Source organism: Taeniopygia guttata, chromosome 4A, assembly GCF_048771995.1.
Source record: "Taeniopygia guttata chromosome 4A, bTaeGut7.mat, whole genome shotgun sequence".
In the NCBI taxonomy this organism is placed as follows: Eukaryota; Metazoa; Chordata; class Aves; order Passeriformes; family Estrildidae; genus Taeniopygia; species Taeniopygia guttata.
In genome coordinates, this window is record NC_133029.1 from 18,839,410 (window position 1) to 18,862,090 (window position 22,681).

At 53.9% G+C, this 22,681-nt stretch overlaps 3 protein-coding genes across 10 annotated transcripts; all 3 read left to right on the forward strand.

Moving 5' to 3' along the window:
• Window positions 1-23: 23 nt before the first annotated feature.
• On the forward strand, window positions 24-5,086 carry SNX12 (sorting nexin 12). Its single transcript, XM_002191409.4, has 4 exons — window positions 24-291; window positions 1,741-1,836; window positions 2,726-2,850; window positions 3,305-5,086. The coding sequence occupies exons 1-4, from the start codon at window positions 127-129 to the stop codon at window positions 3,405-3,407; spliced, it is 489 nt and encodes a 162-aa protein (XP_002191445.2). The 5' UTR covers window positions 24-126; the 3' UTR covers window positions 3,408-5,086.
• A 155-nt stretch (window positions 5,087-5,241) lies between these two features.
• On the forward strand, window positions 5,242-9,966 carry LOC105759174 (uncharacterized). Of its 5 annotated transcripts, none has more exons than XM_030273023.4 (8): window positions 5,242-5,830; window positions 6,278-6,422; window positions 6,803-6,934; window positions 7,867-7,983; window positions 8,499-8,599; window positions 9,238-9,310; window positions 9,515-9,586; window positions 9,758-9,966. In XM_030273023.4, exons 1-8 carry the CDS (start codon window positions 5,315-5,317, stop codon window positions 9,790-9,792), a joined length of 1,191 nt encoding a protein of 396 aa, XP_030128883.4. In that variant the 5' UTR covers window positions 5,242-5,314; the 3' UTR covers window positions 9,793-9,966. The 5 variants fall into 5 exon arrangements, with proteins under 5 accessions (XP_030128883.4, XP_030128881.4, XP_072785410.1 ...); XM_030273021.4 differs by having other exon boundaries at window positions 9,781-9,966; XM_072929309.1 differs by having other exon boundaries at window positions 9,515-9,966.
• Window positions 9,967-12,837: 2,871 nt separating this feature from the next.
• Window positions 12,838-22,428, forward strand: SLC7A3 (solute carrier family 7 member 3). Of its 4 annotated transcripts, none has more exons than XM_002188163.6 (12): window positions 12,838-13,003; window positions 14,460-14,868; window positions 15,069-15,227; window positions 15,316-15,493; window positions 15,595-15,707; window positions 16,580-16,802; window positions 16,976-17,115; window positions 17,195-17,297; window positions 17,581-17,792; window positions 18,433-18,599; window positions 18,815-18,923; window positions 19,030-22,428. In XM_002188163.6, the coding sequence occupies exons 2-12, from the start codon at window positions 14,499-14,501 to the stop codon at window positions 19,161-19,163; spliced, it is 1,908 nt and encodes a 635-aa protein (XP_002188199.1). In that variant the 5' UTR covers window positions 12,838-13,003; window positions 14,460-14,498; the 3' UTR covers window positions 19,164-22,428. The 4 variants fall into 4 exon arrangements, with proteins under 4 accessions (XP_002188199.1, XP_030128874.1, XP_030128875.1 ...); XM_030273014.4 differs by having other exon boundaries at window positions 12,962-13,283; XM_030273015.4 differs by lacking the exon at window positions 12,838-13,003 and adding an exon at window positions 13,010-13,348.
• The last annotated feature ends 253 nt before the right edge of the window (window positions 22,429-22,681 follow it).

Genomic DNA, 22,681 nt, shown 5'->3' on the forward strand with positions numbered 1-22,681 from the left:
GGGCCCCGAACCCTGGATAGCTATCAGTTTATGTAGGCGGCGGGCGGGCGCCGTGCTGCTATGCGCGGGCGGGGTGGGCTGCGGTAGCAGGCGGGGCGAGCCGGGCGGGGCGGCGGCTCCACCACCATGTCGGAGGCGGCGGTGGCGGATACCCGGCGCCTCAACGCGAAGCCGCAGGATCTCACGGACGCGTACGGGCCGCCCAGCAACTTCCTCGAGATCGACATCTTCAACCCACAAACCGTGGGCATGGGCCGCGCCAGATACACCAGCTACGAGCTCCGCATGCGGGTGCGGCCCCCGTCGGGCCTGCGGGGCTGGGCTGCCCGGTGTGCGGGTGTGCGGCCCGGGGAGGGGCGGCAGCGCTGGGGACGCGGGGGCCGAGGGACGGCGGCCGGGTAGGGCCGGAGCGGTGCCGCTGTTGAGCAGCGGGGGGCGGAGGCCGAGAAGCCCGGGCAGCGCCGGGCTGGTGCGAGCAGCGCGCCTGCGAGACTCAAGGTCAGAGCTGATGGGTTCGCTCGGCATCCAGCGGGGCTGGTGCGCACATGGACAGGGAGCTGCTGCCTCCGCAGGCTCCTGCGTCCGTTCCCTCTGTAGGGCCCCGCTAGGCAGTTACTGAGCAGGGATGGCTGCACGTAGCTGCTTATCTCAGGCAGAGAGCTGGGGGGCAGTAACTTGGGACCTGCTCACACTGCATGCTGGCTGCTTTACCAAGAGCCCATGAGCTAGGAGCGTGCATAGCAGGCTGAGCAGAATTCTCTTCATTGGGCCTTAAACGAGCTGAACTGGGGACCCCTTCACAGCTCTGTGTCTGGCAGATGGGAGAAGTAAAACTGAGCTTCCCCTAAAACAAGGTCCCTTTAGCATGTGTTGTGGTGCTGGTTTGACTTTTGCTTATAGCGTGATTTAACTGCTTAGATTCCTCTGCCTTTCAGAATAATTGGTGTTTGCTTTTTTCTCCTGGTGCTTGACTCCCATCAGCCTGTAGGTGGCAATGGGAACCTCTTAGTCCCACTGAAACCTGTAAAGATGCTCTGAAAGCAGCTGGGTTTATTTCACAGACCTCATAAGAACACACTTAATTGTGTTGCAGTAATATCTGAGTACTGTCTATCAGAAGGTTTTGCTACCTCAGTTCCTGAAATTATTCAGGCTGTGTTGATGAGGTAAAAGTAAAGTTAATGCAGTTGTCATTTGTTGTACTCCAGTGTCAGGGGAAAAATGTGAGGAATTGCTGCACCATTCTCCAGTGACACAAGATGGGCATGCATTAGGGTAGGTGCTCTGTTTTGTGAGAAGACTGTAGATAAGGTCTGGCCTTGAACAGTTGCTAGGGCAAGATTTCCTCAGTTAGTTCTTCCATGGAGATGCCAGTGTCAGGTCAGATATTCTTTTGCTCTGGAGGCTGCTGCGAAACTTCAAAATGGAGTAAACTTGGGTTGGGGGGGGTGGAATCATTCTCCTGACAATCATATTCTCAGTACTGGTTCCAGTGTATGCCCCTGAGAAGGGGGCATATTCCAGAAATGGTCACTCAAGGGGGAGGGAATGGCTGGCACTGAGTAGGCTGGCTTGCATGGATCTGAAGGATTTTGGTGTTTGTGCTGTCCTGAATAAGGAAGTTGAGTGTTCCCATCATGTGTCCTCAGGAGGTTTGATTTTCTCACTGCAGCTTCAGGTTTCAGTTACATGTGTGGCTTCCAGAGCAACCTGCAGATAAACTGCTTTGCTTCATTACAGACAAACCTCCCCATCTTCAAATTGAAGGAGTCATGTGTGAGGAGACGATACAGCGACTTTGAGTGGCTGAAGAATGAGCTGGAAAGAGACAGTAAGGTGAGGCCTGGCTCAGACCTCCCTATTCCTTAAGCCGGGATGTGGGAACAGTTGCAGCAATAATCTTTGAGATTCCCAGAAGTGAGGCTGTGGTGGTGGATTTTGCACCCCAGGCACTTAAATCCAGGGTTTAAACTGAGGTTACTTTAGTTTGGTGCAAGGAGAAATCCCAACCAGATATTCTCAAGAGGTCACAAATGCACAAAAGGTTACTGGAAAAAATATAGAAAATTAAAGAATTTTGGCAAAGGAGTAAATACACTTAGAAAACACTTATTATAACATTACTTAGCATTAATTTACTATTAACTTAGCGTAAACTTATCCTACTTAGCTTTGAAACCTTTAAAACCTTAAGGTGCTATGTTCCAAAAAAGTTGCATGAAAAGAGAATTAGAAGAGAGAAAAAGACAGAAAAGATATATAAAAACACACATAGCTATCCACTCCTAGGGTTCCAGCATGGGTGAGGTGGAAAATCCAGGAGGATGCAGGGGCCAGACAACTCCCTCGTGGGGGCTTTTAAGCCCCAGGGCCTTAGTGGCCTCCTCCCCAGGTGCAGCTTCTGGTCACTCAGGGGCTGGGTTAGCACCGCCCACAGTGTGTGATTGATGAACAGCTCTGCCCTGCCTGAGATACTGGCTCTGGGCTGGGGGTGGAGCATTTCACTGTTTTGCTTTCACAAGACCTGATCTGCCCCTCCCACCAAACATACGAACAGGCATTTGCCAAGCATCCCAGAATGTTGAGAGACATGAAACTTAGCCAGTCTCTGACAGTGGGCACCTTCTCTGCTCTATCCAAGTGATGGCACTGGAGATGAGCATCAAACAGCAAAGGTAGCTGCTTGCAGGTAGCTGTTCTGCTCATGATGATTCTGTCCTTTCAGATTGTAGTGCCACCACTGCCTGGAAAAGCTTTGAAACGACAGCTTCCCTTCCGAGGAGATGAAGGCATCTTTGAGGAGTCTTTCATTGAGGAGCGGAGACAGGGCCTAGAACAGTTTATTAACAAGTAAGTTTGATGTCCTGGCTTTGCTATGTGCTGCCTTTTTAGCTTTTGCTAGGCTGTGTGGGTTGACTGTGAGAGAGTCTTTAGTCTTGACTTGCTTCTGGCAGGTGCCAGTGCTCGAGGGTGGTGCCTGCAGCCATGTAATGAAACTGGAACAAGTCCTGCCCTAAGTGGGCGTTGTGCTTTGTGCTCTCTCCTGAGAGTGTAGTGAGTATTAGCAGAACAGCTCTGCTACAGAGACCCACCAACATGGTACTATTTGTTCAGGGCACGGCCTGGAAGGGAACAGCCTGTGTCCAGGCACCTCTTACTGGTCCTGTTGCAAAGTGATGCATGACCTTGGGCTGAGCACAGTGCAGGTGTGCTGAGTTGGCTACTTGACTTCCTCCTGCACATATCAGAGGTGTGGGGGTCTTGGAGGCAGCTGTGCTAACCTCCACATCTGATTTTCTTCCAGAATTGCTGGACACCCACTGGCACAGAACGAGCGCTGCTTACATATGTTCCTGCAAGAGGAGACTATTGATAGGAATTACGTCCCAGGGAAAGTGCGCCAGTAGGAGCACCTGGCACTGTCTTCCTCCATTCCACCCTCCCTCCTGCAAAAATGACATTTATTTTTACACTAAATCTGTCTTCTCTGAACCAGCTTTTCCTCTCTTGAACCTCTCAGTTTGTTCAGTATTTTCCTCTTTTGTAACTGGCAGCAGTTTGTTCTATTGGGCTGTGGTCGTGGCCTAAAGATGTGAAGATTATGCAAGTGAGCGTGTTGTACCACGTCTAGCAGCAGATGTGGATAGGTGTGGAGCAGGAATTTGCTAATGGTATTCTGGTGTAGGAGCTGCCTCTCTCCCTGTACAGGAAGATATGAGATGACCTTCAGTCCCTTGTCTGTGCAGCCCCAAGCGTCTCTGCAGGAGACTTTGAAGAATAGCAGTTGTCATGTTGGTCAGTGATTATACCAGGTATTAGAGTTTTAGTAAGGTTTATCCAAACCAATGAGTAGGTGCCTGGCTGTGTCAGTCTGTCATCCATCCCATTCACCCTGCATGAAACCCCCATTCTTCACTGTCTGGAAATGCTGAGACCCAACACCTACTCAAACCCCGCTATCAGCCTCCTGCATTACAGACCTATTTGGTGTGTTTGTGCCCCCTCCTTTATAAGGTGCTGCTGGCAGCTCGAGGGATTTCCATCCCATGTGCTCTCGTCATGCTCTTTGTGGGCCATTTGGCACATGGGAGATGGGATAGTCTGGGCTGTAGCCACATGTGCTGTGATGCATTGGTGCAGAGTTTAAGAAACACCACAGCCTGCTGTACTATGGGCTGCTGGGCTGGTGTTGCCTGCAGCACCCTGCTCGGCTGAGCCCAGTGACCTTATCCTGGGCCCCAGCAGCTGAGAGGAGCAGACTGTCTGGCTGAGGAGGAGCAAGAGAGAGCTGGTGGGAGCAGTTGTAGGATGCATCTGTGCTGGCTGCCACTGGAGGAGTCCAACAGTGGGGCCCGGAGTGAGGCCACCTCTCCAGAAAGGGACAGCAGAAAATGGGCAGTCAGTCCTAGGTTAGACATAGCTTATGAAGCAGGAGAAGTGGCAGTGGCTCTTTGTGTGTTCTCCCCTGTTCTGCAGTGAGCTAGGCAGTCACTTGTGTGAAAGTGAGAACATAGGACTGGTCAGGAAAGTGTTCAGAGCTTCAGGGGACAATGAGGCTGTGACCTGCTGCAGCAGAAGTGTCCTTTGGAGGCTCCCCCAGCTGCTACAGCTGTGATGAGTGAGGTTGGGCCTCAGCTTGGGGGCTCCTCAGGTCAAGGCTGGCTGGTTTATAAGTGCTTGGTCACTTTGTTGTGGCACAGTTGAGCCTTTCTTGGAGCACAGGCCTACGGTGGATGCCCTCCCGTTCCTGTCAGGCACGGTCCCCGAGGCCCTCCCTACTCTCCTCTGTTTTCTGGTGAGGACCTGGTACTGCTGGGCGAGAGGTGGCTCCTGGGGGGAAGTCGCTGAAAGCGCGAAGGAGCTGCTCCGGGGGCTGGCTCGGTCCAGAAAGGCCGTGCGGCAGCACGGAGCCTGGTGCCGGTGGCCGTGGCCTCGGAGGGGCTCGGTCCCGGCTTCCTGCTGCCGCCAGTCGCGCTCGGGGCGGCTCCTTCCCGTGCCCTGCACGGGGCTGCCATCCATCCAGCTGTCTGCACCCTGTCCAGTGTAACGTCCCGGTGCCGTTCGCATTAAACCACTGTGAAGCCAATTGTCTGCCTGGTCCTGGGGGCTAGCGGGACGGGGAAACAGCGGGGAGAGAGCGAGCACCGGCGAGGGGGCGGCAGAGCTGCCGGGATAGAGAGGCACCTGCGGAGCGGAGCGGGGGAACCGCCCGGAGAGGACGGACACGGGCGGGGCGGGGGAGCGGCCGGAACAGAGCGGGCACGGGCGGGGCTCTCCGGTTCTCCCTGCTTCGCCCCGGCGGTTCCGAGGCGCCATGTCGAAGCCACGGGCCGGCTCCGACTCGTCAGACTGCCCTGACCCGCTGCAGGATGTCCAGCACCTGACCTCGCCGACCACCCCGCTCATCGCCGCCAGCCTGCGCCTCGGGGCGGCCGCGGAGCCCTCGCCGGGCCCGGGGGTGCTCAGCGGGCTGCAGCCCGGGCCCGCCAGACCCAGCACCTGCACGCCGCTGCCGTTCCCGAGCCACGGGCGGGTCCCAGAGTCGCGGGCGGGCGACTGCGATGTCGCTGCTGCCCCTGGCCCGGCCCCAGAGGAGCCCGGGTGCCTCCCGCGGCCGGCGGCGGCCCCAGCGCCCGCCCCGCTGTGTCCCGGCAGGTTCGGCGCGGCTCCGGACGGGCCTCCGGCGGCGGCCCCGGCACCCGTGCCCGCTGCCCGCACTGCGGCCGCGCCGGGCTCGCTCTGCCCCGCGCACGGGCCTGGCTGGCGCTGCAGCTCCCCGCGGCCAGCACAGGGCGCGGTGCCCGGGAATCGCGGCTCCTCCGGCCCCCAGGTAAGCGGGGTCACGGTGGGGAGCCCCGGCACGGACACCGCCCGCCCGGCGCTGCAGAACCCTCTCTCTCCCCCTGGTGTGGCAGGCACATTCTTCTCTCTCTCCGGATTTTTTCATAGAGGAGCACAGAGAGAAGAAAGAGAAAACAATTTCTATTTCTGCTTCTTGTTTTCCCATGTGGAGTGTGTTTAGAGAATTGTTTACCTGGGGTGATTGCTTGATTGGATTCTTGTGAGGATTGTTTGAGCCTGATGGCGAGTCAAATCCACCTGTGTCTGGACTCTGGAGAGAGGGTCACGAGTTGTTAGATACGGTAGTTAGAAAAAGTAGGTATGTAGTCTTAGTATCTCCTTTAAATAGTATATTAATGTATTAGAGTACAGTTGTAATAAAGAAGTCATTCAGCCTTCTGAACTGGAGTCAGTCATCACCATTTCTTCCCACCAGGTTAACCTGCATGTACAATACCCAGGGACCAGGCTGAAGCCGACATCGCCTGCCAGGTCCAGGCTTCAATTTGCCAGCGGGGCCTTGAAGCAGGCACAGCCTTCTGGAAATCCCAAACTCGCCTCCCAGGACAGAGAGATGAAAAGTAATTCTCACCTGCCAGTTGTGTCACGCAAAGCAGGGAAGCATGTGGGTCAGGGTGCTGCATCTAGAAGGGAGAAGGGGAAGGGCTTGGGCTGCAGCCTGGCTGGGGACAAGACATGTGGAGTGGCAGAGGTAGGAGCCTAGGAAATATTCTCATACCCCAAGGGATATGTTAACACTCTGTGGCCTCCAGCTTGTGTGAGCTGGCAGGAGCTGTGTGGGCTGTTGACTTTGAAGCCTTTCTCTCGTGGTGGTGTGGGGTCACAGTGTACTGGTGCCTGTGCATCTAGGGTAGGCAGCCTGCCGAGCCCCGGGCTGCCTGAAGAAGGTGCAATGGAGCTGCTTGGGAATAGCGGCCTCTGTGTTTACTGTTCACTACAGCTGCTGCCAAGGTTGGGAGTCATAAACAACCCTCCTCGAGGCTCTCTACAGGAATCCCTATCATGGCTTCCCGCTCCTCACTGCAGCCTTCAGAAAAAGTGATTCCATCCAAGCGTTTTTGCCTAAATAAAGGTGAGTCTTGCCAGAAGCCTCAGAGGCTGCAGAGTCGTGGGTGACGGACGCTGCTGGTGTGGAAAGAACGTTCAGGTCTTGGCTGCAGGGTCAAAGCTGATCCTGGGGAAAGACTGGGGTGGGCGACTGCACATACTTGGACTCAGATGTTCTGGTTTGAAAGCAAAACCAGTGAGAGACTCCAAGTCAGAAATACAGTTTTTTAGGAAAAGGGAAAAGAAACAAAATCCATGCAATAATACAAAAGAAAAACCACTGACAGAGTCAGAACACTACCTGACACCCCTATGGCCAGCATGTTGGTAGCAGTCCAAATTGGAGTGGCTGCAGTCCTCCTGGAGTGGCAGATGTGGTTCTGTTGGAGATGTGATCCTGTTTAAGGGTGTAGTCTTCCTCTGACAGTCTAGTGAAAAAGCCCAAGCTGTTCCTCTTGGAAACCTATGGGAAGGCTGCTTCTCTGTCTAAAAATCCCAGGCTATATCTAGGTGGGAATGCTTAGCTCCTCCCCTCTGGGCAGAGCATCTCAGCATGGGCTGATGTCATTCTGAGTCATGGGTGTGTCCTTGATCCCCTGTTAAACAGATCTGGCTCCTGGAGGGAGTTATCTCCGAGTCATGTGGTGAGACATTGATGGGCCCTTTAACAGGAGATACGGAAAACTGCCCATTTAACAGAAGACAACTGCTACACAGATGGCAATAGACAACGTCTTGCTTCTCAATCAGGGACATCAGAGGAGGGGAGGTGAAGTGCAGAGCAAGTGAGGCTAGGTTAATTATTTTCTCTCTTTTCCTGGAGAGGCATCCAGCAAAGAACCTGAACAAATCTGGTGCTCGAGGCTGGTTCGCAGGAGAGGGAGTGGCTGTGGTCAGTCAGGGCACTCTCTTAGCAGGAGCTGATGCTCTTTCTTTTCCCGTTCTGGGTCTCTTCAGGATCAACTACACAGGAGCTGGTGTACAACAGGAACCAAGAGCTGAAGGAAAATAGTGAGAGCAATGAACGGCTAGTTGCAGCAAGCATTGTCTTGGGAGCAGGTGAACAGTATGGAGGTATAGATTACCGCCTTGTGTTGTAAGGGCTGTGGAGAAACATGGGCAGCTGCTTATTGGGCAGTGCTGCTCCCCAGATGAGCCCTGGCTGACCAGGTGTGGTCCTGGCTGTGGGTGTTCCAGCCTGTGCTGCAGGCAGGGGGTGCTGCCTTCACAGGAACTGCAGCTGGGCAGCCTGCTTTCCTGAGCCCTGTAGAGGGAGGGTAGGCGAGGAGGCTCGCCCCATTCTGCTGTGACAGCCTGTTCCACCCTGCCCAGGCAGCTGCCTGACCTCACTGTGAGAGCAGACTCCTAGCAGGAGTCCAGAGGTGCTGGGAGCAAGGCCATGCAGGAACATGTTCTCCCAGCAGCACCCATACAGACCAAGCCAGCAGCAGCTGTTGGGCTGAAAGTGCTGGGAGACTTCTGACTCTCTTGGATGGGTTCTGTCCTTCCCTGATTGGGAGCAGCTCTGTGGCCAGGTTGAAGAGCAACTGAGGATGGCAGGTTTCTAATGCTGGCACCTCTCTTCACAGATATAAATGACCAGACATGGGTGTGTGCAAAGTCCTCTTTGTCCAGTGAGTTGGCCCCTGGCCTGACTTCATGGTGTGAAGATACAGTCCCTGCTGAGCAGGTAAGAGCCAGCTGTGTCCTGTCACCATGGAGCACTGTTCAGTCTCTGGCGTGGGCCTGCTATGCCAGAGACAGGAGATGATGAGATCTGGATCTGCCAATTTCTGGCTGGCACTTGAGCTGTTTCAGCCTTTCTCTGGGGTTTACACAAGACCATGGATGTTATTTGTATGGCTTTACCACCTTTCCATGCTCAGCCTTTGGTCCAGTTAGATGTTCTAAGGGCCTTTTGAAACATGCAAACTTCCTGTGGCTTGTGTTGTCACTTTTATATGTCCTGACATGTAGGACATGGCCCCAGGATGGGGTGTGCAAAGCCTGCAAGATTTCCAAGTTAGGAAATCCCCTACCTACAAAATAAGTTTATGCATTTTCCAGCAGTTCCAGGGCTCTTCACTTTGTGGCTGCAGCCAGCCAAAGGCATTCTTGTTTCCTACGGGTGCTGGCAGATGCTCGCTACAGCGGCTCCTTTGCCAGGCACCACTCCTGTGATGGATGTGCCCTGGCGGTGGTCCCCAGGGTGTTGGGCTTGGAGTGTTGGATGGGTTGCAGTGCCCCTCCAGGGGATGGGCTGTGCTCTGGCTGCTTTGTGGTAGGGGTACAACTCCCTGCATCACACTTGCCCCCTGCTCTTGCCAGTCTGCAGGTGATCAGCTGTCCAAGGAGCTCGAGCGCGTGAAGCAAGAGCTGGAACAAGTGAAGGGTGAGCTTGGTACGTATTCTGAGGACTGCAGAACACCTGCAGTCAGGTGACATCCCCTGCTTGTACCTGGAGCCCAGGACCTGCAGCTCCATGGGAGTGGAGCTGGCTTCACGGTTAGGAGATAGAGCAGGATCTCAGCTGCTGCCCTTGAGAGTCTGGGCATGAAGTATTTAGGATGGGCTGAGCACACACCTTCTTGCCTCCTGTCTGCAGCTGAGAAGACTGCCCAGTGTAAAACCTATCAGCAGACAATCTCCTCCTTGGAGGCTCAGCTCAGAGCAGCAGGTATGTTCCGTCACTGTGGTGAGCCCTCGCTTCTGGGCAGGCTGCAGGGATGCTCCAGTGATCCCTTGAGGGTTGCGAGGTGGGAAGGATACAGCTCGTGGCCTTTCCCAGGGGTCAGGTGCTGAGTGCCAGAGGCATTACTGCTTTGATGTTGCTGTTGCTTTCCGACAGGAATGATTCCTGCTTTCATACAGGAATCCATCTGAAAGATGCAGCAGTGTTCAACGGTGGTGACCTGGGGAGAGACTTGACAGCTGGGACATGGGGACAGACAACAGCCATTGTCCAGATGTGTGAGCCTCTGGGCTACTGATAAATGCGGAGCTCTGGAATGAATTCATTTTCAACTCCTTGCATGTAAAATAAAGGTGTCTTTTGCAGTGGTGCTTGCTGTCTGCTTTGGTAGAGGCAATGCCCAGTGCTGCCCACTGACCGAACAGGGCGGGTCTGTGCTTGGCTATGGCTGGTTTTGCTCAGCCAGAGATTTGAGGTCTGTTACAAGAAGGAGCTGGATGCTGGTCGATGGAGGTACAGTGTGACTCTGGGGAAGCATTTCTGGACAAAACTGGTGCTTCCAGGTGGAATGCTTGGATGTGTGGTGGTGGTAGGCATGTGTACGGGCAGGTTTCTTCCTTAGACCACCTTCACACTGGATGTGGGAAAAGCCAATGTTGGCTGATGGCACATTAGACTTCTGCAGCCTTTGGCTATTTATTACTGTTTTATTATCCGTGACTGCAAGTGACATTCACGTTCTCTGGACAGAGAGACCTAATTCTGTCTCTCAGGATTTCTTGGAGAAGCATAGACAGAAAAAGAGAAAACAATCTTTATCTCTGCTCCTTTGTTTTCCCCATGTGGAATGTAGGATGGAGATTGTTTACATTAAGTGATCGCTTGATTGGATTCTGGTGAAGGTTATTTGGGTTCAATGACCAGTTGGATCCAGCTGTGGCTCTGACACTCAGCAGAGAGTCACCAGTTTGTTAATATGCAAGAAGTATGTATGTAGAATAATACAGTATCTCTTTAAAGAGTATATTAATGTAATATAGTATAGTTGTAATAAAGCCTTCTGATCTGGAGCCAGACATCATAATTTCTTCCTGGATCCAGGGGGCCATGTTTTTACTATAACTGGGGGGAATGTGGTGGGAAGCAGCGCTTGGGACTCAGTCCAGTCCCTCACTGTTCCTGCAGGCCGGTGCTGGGAGCCCTGCTCTGCTGCCTTCTCTCTGAGGTCGGTTGATGCAGGCGCCTTCTTGCACTGCCTTGTGTCTTGGTGAGGCGCTGGACAGCCTGGTGCTGGCAGTGCCCTGAGGTTGGGCTGGGAAGGCTGGCCTGTTGCTGCTCCTGTTATTTCTGGGTGGTGTTCCTGGCTGCCTTGGAATGCACATTCCCAGGTAGCCCACACTGCTTCCTGGGTCACTGCCATGGACTCTGCACAGGGGTGGCTGCACAGGGAAGCTGTGTTGGTTGTCTGCCAGCCCTGTGTGGGAGACCACTTGGTTGCTGGGGCAGCTCCAGTGCTGGCACAATCTGCAGCAGAGAGCCCTAACATGCTGTGCGTTCCCTGTGTATGCATGGCGAAGATAAATTCTTGATGCAGGTACTAAGGGAGTTGACTTGAAAAAATGCCCTGCTATTTGTAAACAGAGAGGCACTCGTGGGTGAAGCTGGACTCGATGGTCCTTATGGGTCCCTTCCAATCTGAAATACTCTAATGTTTCAGTTGTGGAAGGTGGTGGGGACATCCAAGGACTGATGTGGATCTGTTTCTGCAGGGCTTCAGGCCCCCTTTATGGGCTGGAGCCATCTCCTACCCTCCTTTGATGCTATGTGTGCCTTGCCACTATTTGCCTTTCTGCTGCTCCTGTTGAGACATGCACTTGGCTTGTTCCGTGCCTCTGTGGCTCCCAGCTGTTGGCCTGTGCTACTGGATCAGGGCCCTGGATGATGGGAATGAGGAGCAGTAAGACTGGGAGGTAAGGATGGGACAATGGGAAGACACGTGAGGTGCACGTGAGGTCTGGGAGCTGGAGACATGTTCTGGTGTCCTTATGCTGCTCCTTTCTGGAAACTGCCTCCCAGCACCTGATGTTGCAAGAAGGTTTCTCATAATAGGGAAATAATGTCATGTGCTGCCTCACTATTCTGGGTACACAGTGTCTGCTTGTCTGGGACAGGGTGACCCTGCTTGAAGTCCTGCTGTGCCCGTGGTGCTGCCTCTCCTACCTGAGAACATTCTTGGTGATGGTGCTGTCCAGGTGGATCCTTGCCTACAGCTGGCAGCCCTGCAAGGAGCGGGAAGTGTCTGAGTGGTACCAGAAATGCTGCCATCTGCCCCTTGAACTTATTTCGTCGTGGGGTCAGGGAGGAAAGGGGAGGTTGCTGAACTGCAGTTCCTCGATTCTGAGAAGCGGGGGCAGAGCTTTCGTCACTGCCAGTTAGAAACAGGAGCTGGTGTTTTCCATCACCGCATATTCCCGACGTTGGCCCCGCCGGAGAATGCGGGGGAGGCAGCTGCGTAACGCTCCTGCCTGCTCTGCTTCCCTCCGCTCTGCAAGCGACTGAAAAGCGTTTTGCCTCGATAGCGGCGCCGGAGCAGGGCATTGCCAGTGATGGCAGCGAGGGGCTGGCTTACCTCTGTGTGAGCTACCGCTTTGAATTGGGAGCTCACGACACGCGAGCCCTGGATTGCATCAGGCGCGGCCTGTTGACGGGCGGGTCCCAGCCTGAGTGCTGCGGGGGATGGTGCTGGCCCCTTCCTCTCTCCTGGCTGCCGAGCAGTTCTCCCAGGACTGGCGTTCCCCGTCACTTAGGGCTGCCTGCTGCTCCCAGAACTGAGGGGGCTGTAGCGGAGCATACGGAGGTCGGGGTAGAGTCGCCCCACAAGCCGCGGGCTGAGCTCCGCTCGCAGCCGCTGGAGCCGGGCTGGCCTCGCCTCCTCGCCTCGCTCCCAGCCGCGGCGGGGCAAGGCCGGGGCAGGCTCTGTTCGCATGGCACATCTGGGTTCGGGGGACCCTCAGCCGCCCTTCCGTGGCCTTTCCGACGGAGCAAGGTGCCTCGTCCTGGGCTGGGAGTTGCCGCCCGCAGCAGCCGCACTCCCGCCGGCCGAGCCGTGCCTCGCCCCGCTGCCATTTGTGGCTGGAATTTATATTCCGAAAAGCCAGCGCGGGAACCCGGGCGCGGGAGGAGCTGGCAGGACGCGGGCTCCAATGCCCGCTCGGCTCTACCTGCTCTCCGCCTCCTCCCGGGGCTTTGGGGCAACGCTGTCTACGCCTGTTCCCGCCCTCCCATACTAGTGTGTCGGGGGCGGAACTCGCCCCTCTCTCTGCTCTCGGCCGCGGCGGGGAACGGAGCTGAGTTCACCTAAAGGGGGTCGCACGGGGGGAGCCGAGCCGAGCCGAGCCGCTGGTGAGTGGTGCGGGCGCTGCCGCCGGGCCGGACGGGCTTGGCGCAACCGGTGCCGCTGTTGCATCAGCTGCCGCCAGCCCGCACGTGGCCGGTCCTCCCGCGGGGCCGCGCCGGGATTCTGCCGTACCCACGGCATCGCCGGGCTCCGCGGTGGGACGGAGCCTGACTGGCACTCCTCGGACCGGAGATGCCCCCGCGGGCTCTAAGGCTGTGGTCCCGAGCTAACAGCTTCCGACACCTACGCCGAGTCGCGGCGGGATCCGATGGATACCGGGTTGCGGTAGGCACCGCGGGATGCAGCGGGACGTTCCGGCTGCCGCCTGACTCATGCGGATATCGAGTCGGGTACTGGAGATACTTGGAACAATTGGGGAAGGCAGCTAGAGTTGTCCAGGTAGTGGTTGAGGAGGGTGCTAGTGCTGGGGCACTTGTTGCACTTGGGGTCAAGGCTGACTCTGAGACATGCCACCACGGGAGGAGGTTTATCAAGAAGCAGGATGGTTTGCTGGTTATGGGGAAACAGCCGAGTTGGTGGCTGTCACTGAGATCCTGATAATCCTCTATGGAAATGGTCACAAAGTTATCCCAGTGTGTTTAGGCTGATACGTGTAGTGTGGCATGCAGTCCTGGGCACCTGTATAGAGTTCTCTCACTTTCCCGATGAAGGTAGAAGCCAGCAGGGAGAATACATTGATGGGTGGGCAGTTCAGCAGGCAAAGGTGCCAGCTGTGGGCATGGGCATTGGGAACCACTTTCCTTCCTCTGTGCTGGATGCCTGCTTCACAGGTTGCTCATCTTCAGAGTTTTTGGGGATAGGTGGCTGCTGTGAGAAAGAGGAGTGGGGATGGCACACAGTCAGCCTGTAGAGCTGGCAGACTGCTTAGCAGACAAAGGGTTTGCACCAGAAACCCATGCTGTGTAGTATATCCCTATAGAGATTGTGGTGCAGATGCCAAAAGCAGCAAAGGAATGGCTGCATCGTGAGTCAGCCCAGCCTGCTAAATCCTGTGGTGGAGGAATTCTTCGTCTCCACAGCATTACTGCTGCGCACACCTATGTGCCAGGCTGGAGAAATGTGCCAGCAGTCAAGTTTGGACTGAAGGATCTCCATACTGTCAAGCCTGGGAAACAGCGGGCAAGCTTTGGAATGTGCCTATAAGCTCTATGGTTGAGACCACACAGGGCTTGAGCAAAGAGCATTTCCCACCATGGACTGACTGGGTTCATCCCTGACTCACTGGCATGGTGCAGGGGCTGTGCAGGCAGGGTATGTGTAGCCCCGCTGTGCCTTGGAGGGTGCCATCACCATGGTGTCTGGCCAGCCAGTTGTGGCAGGGGCATGGTGCCGATGAGCGAGCTGGGAGCAGGCTCCTGTCGCCGTCATTGCCTACCCTGCCGTAGTACCAAGTCCTGCTGCCTGAAGGGCACCGAGCTTCACATTTCCCTTTTCTTGCAGGGCTTTTGACCAGCTGAGCTTCACTGAGGAGAAGACGAGATGCTGGGGGAAAAAATGACCAGTTTTGGGAAGAAGCTGATCCGCCGGCGCATAGTGGACCTGAGCTCTGATGACACACATTTTGCTCGTTGCCTCTCCACCCTGGACCTTGTATCCCTGGGTGTGGGCAGCACGCTAGGGGCTGGTGTATATGTGCTGGCCGGGGAGGTAGCCAAGGAGACGGCTGGTCCCTCCATTGTCCTCTGCTTCCTGGTGGCTGCTTTCTCATCTGTACTGGCTGGACTCTGTTATGCAGAGTTTGGGGCCCGTGTCCCCAAGGCCGGCTCTGCGTACCTCTACATCTACGTTACTGTTGGTGAGATCTGGGCTTTTATAGCCGGGTGGAACCTCATTCTCTCCTATGTGATAGGTACGAGGCCAGGCAGCATGTGTGGGGCTCCTTCCAGCCTCGTGCTGGCAGCATGGTGGGCTTCTGGGGTTAGCCTTCTGCTGGCAGCTGTGGGGGCAGGGTGTGGGGTGGGATCAGCAGGGAGGTGGGTGCTCAGGTGCAGGTGGCTGGTGCCCATCTGCCCTGGGATCAGACTAATGCATGGATTTGCCATCAACCAGGTACAGCCAGTGTGGCTCGAGCCTGGAGTGCAACATTTGACAACATCATTGGCAACCACATCTCCACCTTCTTTACCAGCAAGATCCCAATGCACCTGCCAGGAGTGCTGGCTGAGCATCCAGACTTCTTTGCGTTGATTCTGATTTTGCTGCTTACTGGTGGGTGTGCATGAGAGTGGCTCCATGGTCCCATGGCTGATGGCATGGGGGCCTGATGGATCCTCACTCACCTCTTCTGTCCCCACAGTACTGCTGGCTTTTGGTGTCAGCGAATCTGCCCTTGTGAACAAAATCTTCACGGCAGTGAACCTGTTGGTGCTGAGCTTTGTCATCATTGCTGGCTTCATCAAGGGAGACATCAAGAACTGGCAGCTTTCAGAGGAGAACTGTGTCAACTGCTCGCTGCCAGACCCACTGGATAACATGTAAGTAGAGCAACTGTGACAGGCCATGATCTGGCACAGGGCAGGCATAGTCCCTGCTGTCCCTGCTCCTCACAGCAGCTGCTCTCCTGCATTTCTCCCAGGAAAAAAGCTTTTGGCTCTGGTGGGTTTTTCCCCTTCGGAGTGGAAGGGATGCTGACCGGCGCTGCCACCTGCTTCTATGCCTTCGTGGGCTTTGACTGCATTGCCACAACAGGTACTGCCTTGGGTGAGGGTGGCATGGGCATTGCCCCTGCACAGCCAGCATCTGGCTAGGAGCTGATGGGGAGGATGCTACGTGGTGTGGGAAAACAGCTGGTCTGACCCTTCCTGGTAGATTTCCCTGTGGAGTCTGTGTCTTCAGCTGGACCAGACAAAGGGACCCAGACCCTGCCCTGCCCCGGGAAAAGCGGCTCATTACACCACATGGTGGGAGCAGAACTGCACCCTGCCTGCGCAGCCAGCTCCCAGAGCAGCAGGGAGCCTTTTGACTGCTGAGCCGAGCCTGCAACAGTGCTGGGAATTGCTGGTGCCTCCTAGTTATTTCCCAGCCTCAAGCAGCCTTTTTCCAAATGACTAGGTTTACGCAAAGCTGCTGCTTCCTGGAGCACAGCAGCTCTCTTAATTTCCTCTCATTACCCCAGAAATCTACTTAGTGGGTGGCTGGTACAGGCTGTTCTGCCTGACCTTGCCTGTGCCACCCTGCCTCTAGGGGCTGCCCAGCAGCCTCCTCCTTTCCTGCTGCTGAGCTCCTTGCTGGGAGCCTGGTGCAGCACACCTTTGCAAAGCCGAGGCACACATTCAAGGATGACTTCCATTCAATAGGCTCTGTAGGGAGAGGGAGTTGCTGGTGTGGGGGAAGGCCTGGCATGGCCAGGGGGTCTGCAAGCCCAGGCCTCCAGGCAGCTCCATCCTTTCTGCCAGTGTAGCAGCAGCATGGCCAGAGCCTCTCCTGTCCAACAGCCCCTGCTTGCTGCTTCCCAGTCCTGTGCTGCCATGGAAAGTCCCTACTCTGGCTTATACCCTGGGAGTACTTGCCCCGTGCTGTGCAGTGAAGTGGGGCACATGTGGCCTCTTGTGTCTGGACAGGGGAGGAAGCCAGGAACCCACAGCGCTCGATTCCCATTGGCATCATCGTGTCCCTCCTCATCTGCTTTGTGGCTTATTTTGGGGTTTCTGCATCCCTGACTCTCATGGTGCCCTACTTCCTACTGAACAAGAACAGCCCTCTGCCTGAGGCTTTCAAGGCGGTTGGTTGGGAGCCCGCCCGCTACGCCGTTGCTGTTGGCTCACTCTGTGCCCTCTCCACCAGGTAGGATGGCTCTATTCCTGCCACTGCTTGGGGTACAGCACAGGGACAGCATTAATCTGGCGGGGCTGGGGATTTGCTCTGTCCAGTTGCTGTCCTGCTCTGGGCATAGAGCTGGTCCCTTCCCCTTGTGGGTGGTAGATGTGGGCAGCTTGCCTAATCTCTCTCCATGACAGCTTGCTGGGCTCCATGTTTCCCATGCCCCGAGTGATCCATGCCATGGCAGAGGATGGGCTGCTCTTCAAGTTCCTCTCCCGGATCCACAGTGGCAGAAAGACCCCTCTGATTGCCACCTTTGTCTCGGGGTTCTTCGCGGGTAAGGCTCCTGGCCACCTCCTCACACCCAGCCCTGTGGTCGTCTGGAGCTGTGCTCATGCTGCATGTCCTCATTGCAGCGGTGTTTGCCCTCCTGCTTGACCTGAAGGACCTGGTGGACCTCATGTCGATTGGCACGCTGCTGGCCTACTCCCTGGTGGCCGTGTGCGTGCTCATCCTCCGGTGCGTGACTCCTCATTTTTGGCGGTGCCCAGGGTGGATGTTCCTTACATCGTCCTGGGGGCTTGTAGCCACAGCTTTTTTCCAGGGGCATGCATCCTGGGGAAGTGTCAAGCCCCCAAGATGGAGGCTGCTGACTAGAGCCTGTATGTGTCTCTGGGCATATCCTTGGAGTGGCTGTTGCGGAGCCACTGCTGGAGCAGCAGGGATGTGAAGGTGCTGCCCACTGTTCCCTTGGGCTAGGAAGTTGTGTGGACTCTGCTGCAAGCTTGTCTTACCTGCTCAGGTACCAGCCCAGGCAACCGAACTCCCCGAAGGCCATGGAAATGCTGGAGCTGAATGGGAATGAGGAGGAGAGAGTGATCATGAACCCAGCCATCGCTGCTGCCAGTGTCCAGCACAAAGAGACGTTGTCCCTGGCGATGCTCTTCAACCCGCCTGGGGACACCCCGACTGTGCTCTCAGGGCGCATTGTCTATGTCTGTGTTGTGGTCATTGGTGAGTGAGCGGGAACTGGTGGCTGGTGTCCCCTCCTGCCACAGGCTGAGGTGTTTTGGTGTGTCTCTGTAGAGCTGGGAAGGGACGGAGAGCATGCCAGGCAGAGGAGAGGGGCCAGGTTGCCAGTCGCTGTCGGCAGTGCCAGCAGGTGCTGATCCCTAAGCAGGATGCCAAGTGCAGGGTACAGCTGTGGTTTGGGGTGCACAGGCATTGTTGGAGGGCATGAGTGCTAAGCTGGGGATGTGCAGGTGATCACGGGAGATCCCTGTGGTGAGCCTGACCCACACTGGCCACCAGCTAGGGCAGTCCCCAGCCCCTTGAGAGTGCTTGGGCTCAGCCAGTGAGTTTTGATCCATCTATCAATGGCTCCATTGTACAGCCAGAATGGGGTGGCTCAGCCAGGTCTGGGTAAGTGTCAGAGCTGGATCCAAGCCCAGCCAAATTCAGGCTCCCTGCAGCTTGCTGGTCTGGAAAGTGTCTCCAGCAAAGCACTTTCCTAAGGCTTTGGGGTGGGTGTTAGAGACAGTGCATGCTGGATCTGACCAAGAGGAGTGGGTGCTTCTGCACAGCTGTTGGTGAGGCTCAGGGCCCCAGGGAGACCATGTGCCATGCAGCCCCACAACTACCTCCTCTCTTGCAGCCGTACTGATCACAGTCATCTGTGTGGTCCTGACCCTCAATGTGGTTGCGCTGAGGGATGCCAGTGTGGACTGTGTTGTGGCTCTGGTTCTGCTCCTCGTGGCTCTGCTCATTTTCATCATCATCATTTGGAGGCAGCCTCAGAGCAATGCACGATTAAACTTCAAAGTGAGTAAATCCCCCTGCATCTAGGTGTCTGCACACCCCTGGACTCCCTGAGGATCTGAGTGACTGGGTGCTCTGGGCTGTGGCAGGGAAGGGGTCCTTCCATTGGCCAGTTGCATCCTCGAGCTCAGCCTGGTCCCTCAAGGCATCAGCAAGCTCCAGGTGACACAGCACTTCTTGTCACCTCAAGCTGACACAGCACTTCTTGTCCCTTGCAGGTACCTTTCCTCCCCCTCCTGCCAATCTTCAGCGCCTTCGTTAACATCCTGCTGATGGTACAGCTGAGTGCGGGCACCTGGGCGCGGTTTGCCATCTGCATGGTTGTGGGTAGGTGTCATGTGGTGGGGAGTGCAGTGCCCACAGGTCTCTCCTGGGGATCTGTTTGTGCGGATAAGCCACCATTGCACATTTCATTATGGAAAATGTCCTGCAGGTTTTGTTATTTACTTCACCTATGGGATTTGGAACAGCGTGGAAGGGAAAAATGCAGAAAAAGCCTGTGCCACAGTAGAAAAACCTCTGCACCATCCTGGACTGGACCTCAGCCCCGGGGCTGCTGCAGTCTGAGAGCCTGGGGACCTGTCCTTCATGGACCTCTTTGTCACTTTGGGACAAGATCATCCATCCCCTCTCCTGCAGCAACTGAGTCCCAGAGTGAAATACTAAGGTCTGAACAGCAGGCCCTGAGCTAAAGCTGACCTAGGATGAACATTCCAACCAAATGTTGTATGTTTCCACTCATTAACCAAGTATTGTTATATGTACTTACTTACTGGCAAAACGTGTTCACCTTTCTGTATCTAGAAACTGGATAAGGCCACATCTGGACTAATTAGGTATAGGATCAAAGACAACTCCCTTGGATCCTCCTAGAGCCCTGGCCAGGCTTTGGGAGAAAGCTGACAGGAAAGTGAAACTAGAAATTATGTCAGTTGGTTTGTTTAGCAGTGTAAAAACCAGACCACTGTGACATCAAAGTGGGGGTGCCTCGTGGCCTGCAAAGCAGGAGGCACTGCAGGAGGAGGTCCAGTTCCTGGCATGGTTCTCCTGTCCTTGGCTGTGACAGCTTCTCCCCAGAGCTGATGTCTCTTGGGTTTGGATGATGTATCAACCCTGGGGTAACTGGTAATGTATCTTTCTTAATCACTGTAGGCATTCTTTCTTAGCAATGATTAGCATTGCTTAGCTTGTCCCTTTATAATTCTTTGCTCGTGGTTAGGTACTTTGCTTAGCTTATCCTTTTGTGATTCTTTGCAGTTTTCCATCATAGTAAATGCCGCTGTTCCTTCAGTTGATGTCTGTGTCTCTGACCCTACTCACCAGCAAAACAAAATTAGTATAGTCAGCAGGGTCAGAACAATTTGCTTTTAAAACCTAAATGAAAGTAATCAGTCCTGTCTGAAATTCCCAGATGGGAAGACCTTCCATACAGTTCTCTGGTCCTCAAGTGACCTATGGTTGGAGGACCATGTGAGCAATGGGGAAGTCAGTTAAAAGAAGTTGAACTGCTGGATATATTGAAATGCATCTAAAAATTACACACTGAAAAAAGAAAAGAACTTGTGGGTTTGGAAAGGCAAGGATGGAATTTGTTAACAGTATATCAAACAAAACACCAACAAAAGGAACAGTTATTGAAATGTTCTAACACAGATCAACAGATGTGAGTTGCAGAATCAAATTGTAATGCTAAAATGCCAAAATAAGCTGCTTGCTGATAAGTTGGATTTACCAGATTTGCTGAGAAGCCTGCAGTTAGAGTAGCTCATAAGGAAAGGAGGGGACAAGTCAATCGCAAGAAAATGCATGCAGTGATTGCAGAGGCAGGTGTGCAGTGGGATCCTGATAAATGGAATGGAGATATTTGGGATTCTGTGGATTCTGATGAGATTGGTTCCTGAGATGAATCTGTAGATGTGAGACCAGCATGGAGATGAAAGGTGGAATTAGATCCTAATGGTCAGGAGGGATACTCATAGAAGATTATACTCAGCATTAAGTAAATTAAATATTTGGACAGTTTAGTTAAAAACAGAGGAACCTCTTTTCTCTTGGATGGTGTGCTTGCATGATCAGGGAGTATCAGGGATAATCCTAGACTCAGGGTTATCTCAAACTCTTAAGAAGTTTTTAGTTTGAATTTGGATTCTTCTGTGCAGGATGCATTTTGGAATAACATTCACGATACTAATTTGTTAGCTTTGGCTGCTTTGGATGTAATACTAAATACCCTGCAGAAAATGAATGGCCAAGAGCTGAAAGTCAGCAGTACATTTTGTGAGATTGTGTACAGCTAGATGCATGAGAATCTCTTGTGTATTGTATTTTTTGATAACGGTACTGAAGATACAAGTAGTCACTCCAATATTTGTACCTGTAACTTTATTGTAATGACACAATTTTAGTTATTTATTTTTTATTTCTATTTTTTAATTGAAGATTTTTAGTTTTTTACCTCCTGTTATATCCTGTCAATTTTTGGAATCTAGCTATACTCTGATTCAAGACTTGCAGTTACTCCCAGTGGTATGATCTGGTAAAGGTACAGTTCCAACACATAGGCCTGAGGCTTGCTGAAACAAGCCCAGGAGAATGGATAAAAGGCTTTGATAGCTGTCCATCATGGCATGGCAGAAATCCATCATGTGATGTAGGCACACAATTTGTGGTCACCAGTGGGTCCAGCTGTGAAAAGCAGGGGAGCAGCACTGACAGCACTGAGCCATGGAGTGCCCAGGGGCACTGAGCAACCCCCAAAGGGAGCAGGGGGCACACAGTGCAATGCAGGAACAGGAGGGAATGGAAGCTGGGCTGAAGAACAAGAAGGGCAGATGTTTGCAGCCTTCTGAAGTGTTCTGGTGTTACTCTGTATGGACACCTGAAGCCTTCTGAAGTGGTCTGTGTTACTCTGTATGGGTTGAAGCTTTCTGAAATTGTGTGATGATGCTCTGTGTATTGTGGCTGTCTCAGCTGTGACATATGCTGTGACAATGTGATGGAGCAGGTGAAGAAAGATTGAGAACACGGATGGTGGGACATTCTTTTTGGATGGATGCCTACGGCTACCAGAATTCTCAACTGAGTGCTTCACCCTGGTGTTTTTTTATTGATGCTAATCCTTTTGCTTTTTGTTCTGATAATTGCACAGTGTGTTAAGGTTTGGATGATTATGAAACAATTGGCTTACCAACTACCTCCACTGATAGTAGACAATCCATATGGTACCAAAGCATGAAATGTTCTCAAGCAATTTGGATGTTGTAGAGCTTGAGTGACTATAGTCACAGGGTGTATTATGTAGGAGAATGACTGGGAACTCTGTGGACAGGTAACTGGGGGTCCAGTTACAGGAAACTGAGGACTTAAAACAGTATGGAAATTACAGGATAGGGATTCCACTATTCCTTAGTTTGGTATATGTGTCTCTGACCCTACCCACTGTCAAAACACAGAGTCAGGACTGCGGAGCTGGGTCATGTGCTGCCTCTTCCCCTCACAGGAAAATCCCCAGGCTCGATGGGACTGTTGGTGGCCCAGGGCTGGTCTCTGCCCTCCTCCAGTCCTGCAGAGGGGCAGTGACACCAGCACAGCCCTCCAGCCATGAAAGTTGCTTTCCATGCTGGAGCTCTGCAGGAAGGCTTACTGAAACCTGTTTTGGTACTCAACTGCTAGCAAACTGGTATTGCCCTGACCATGCCTGTTTGATATAAATATCTTGCTCAAGTGTCTGTGAGATGTCCTCAGTGTAGCTATACTTGTGTCCAACCTCATCTGCTTTTCCATAATTTTAAAGTGAATTTTTAAATCTATTAAATTAAATGTTTTAAAGTGCTTTTTTTCTGTTTGTCTTGCTGCATCTTCTGCTAAGGACCTGTGATCATGGGCCCCTTGGCAGGACCCTACATGTCACTGGGCTGGGTGCCAGGCTGGTGCCAGTGCACAACAGTGTTTGGTCCCAGCTGTGCTGGGTGACATCCCTGCCCAAAACCTGCTAGTTGGAGCCGCTAGTCCTCACTGTGAGACAGGAACTGTGAAGCAGTGCTTCAAACCAGCTCCAGCCAGTGCTGCTGGTACCTGGGGGGCAG

Excerpts from the sequence above, each read along its gene's own strand:
- SNX12 (XM_002191409.4), top strand. The coding sequence starts at position 127 with ATGTCGGAGGCGGCGGTGGCGGATACCCGGCGCCTCAACGCGAAGCCG. Across the intron at positions 1,837-2,725 it reads AGCTGGAAAGAGACAGTAAG|ATTGTAGTGCCACCACTGCC; the intron begins GTGAGGCCTGGC and ends CTGTCCTTTCAG. Across the intron at positions 2,851-3,304 it reads CTAGAACAGTTTATTAACAA|AATTGCTGGACACCCACTGG; the intron begins GTAAGTTTGATG and ends ATTTTCTTCCAG.
- LOC105759174 (XM_072929309.1), top strand. The coding sequence starts at position 5,315 with ATGTCGAAGCCACGGGCCGGCTCCGACTCGTCAGACTGCCCTGACCCG. Across the intron at positions 6,935-7,866 it reads GCGTTTTTGCCTAAATAAAG|GATCAACTACACAGGAGCTG; the intron begins GTGAGTCTTGCC and ends GGGTCTCTTCAG. Across the intron at positions 8,600-9,237 it reads ATACAGTCCCTGCTGAGCAG|TCTGCAGGTGATCAGCTGTC; the intron begins GTAAGAGCCAGC and ends TGCTCTTGCCAG.
- SLC7A3 (XM_002188163.6), top strand. The coding sequence starts at position 14,499 with ATGCTGGGGGAAAAAATGACCAGTTTTGGGAAGAAGCTGATCCGCCGG. Across the intron at positions 14,869-15,068 it reads CATTCTCTCCTATGTGATAG|GTACAGCCAGTGTGGCTCGA; the intron begins GTACGAGGCCAG and ends GCCATCAACCAG. Across the intron at positions 17,116-17,194 it reads TGTCTCGGGGTTCTTCGCGG|CGGTGTTTGCCCTCCTGCTT; the intron begins GTAAGGCTCCTG and ends TCCTCATTGCAG.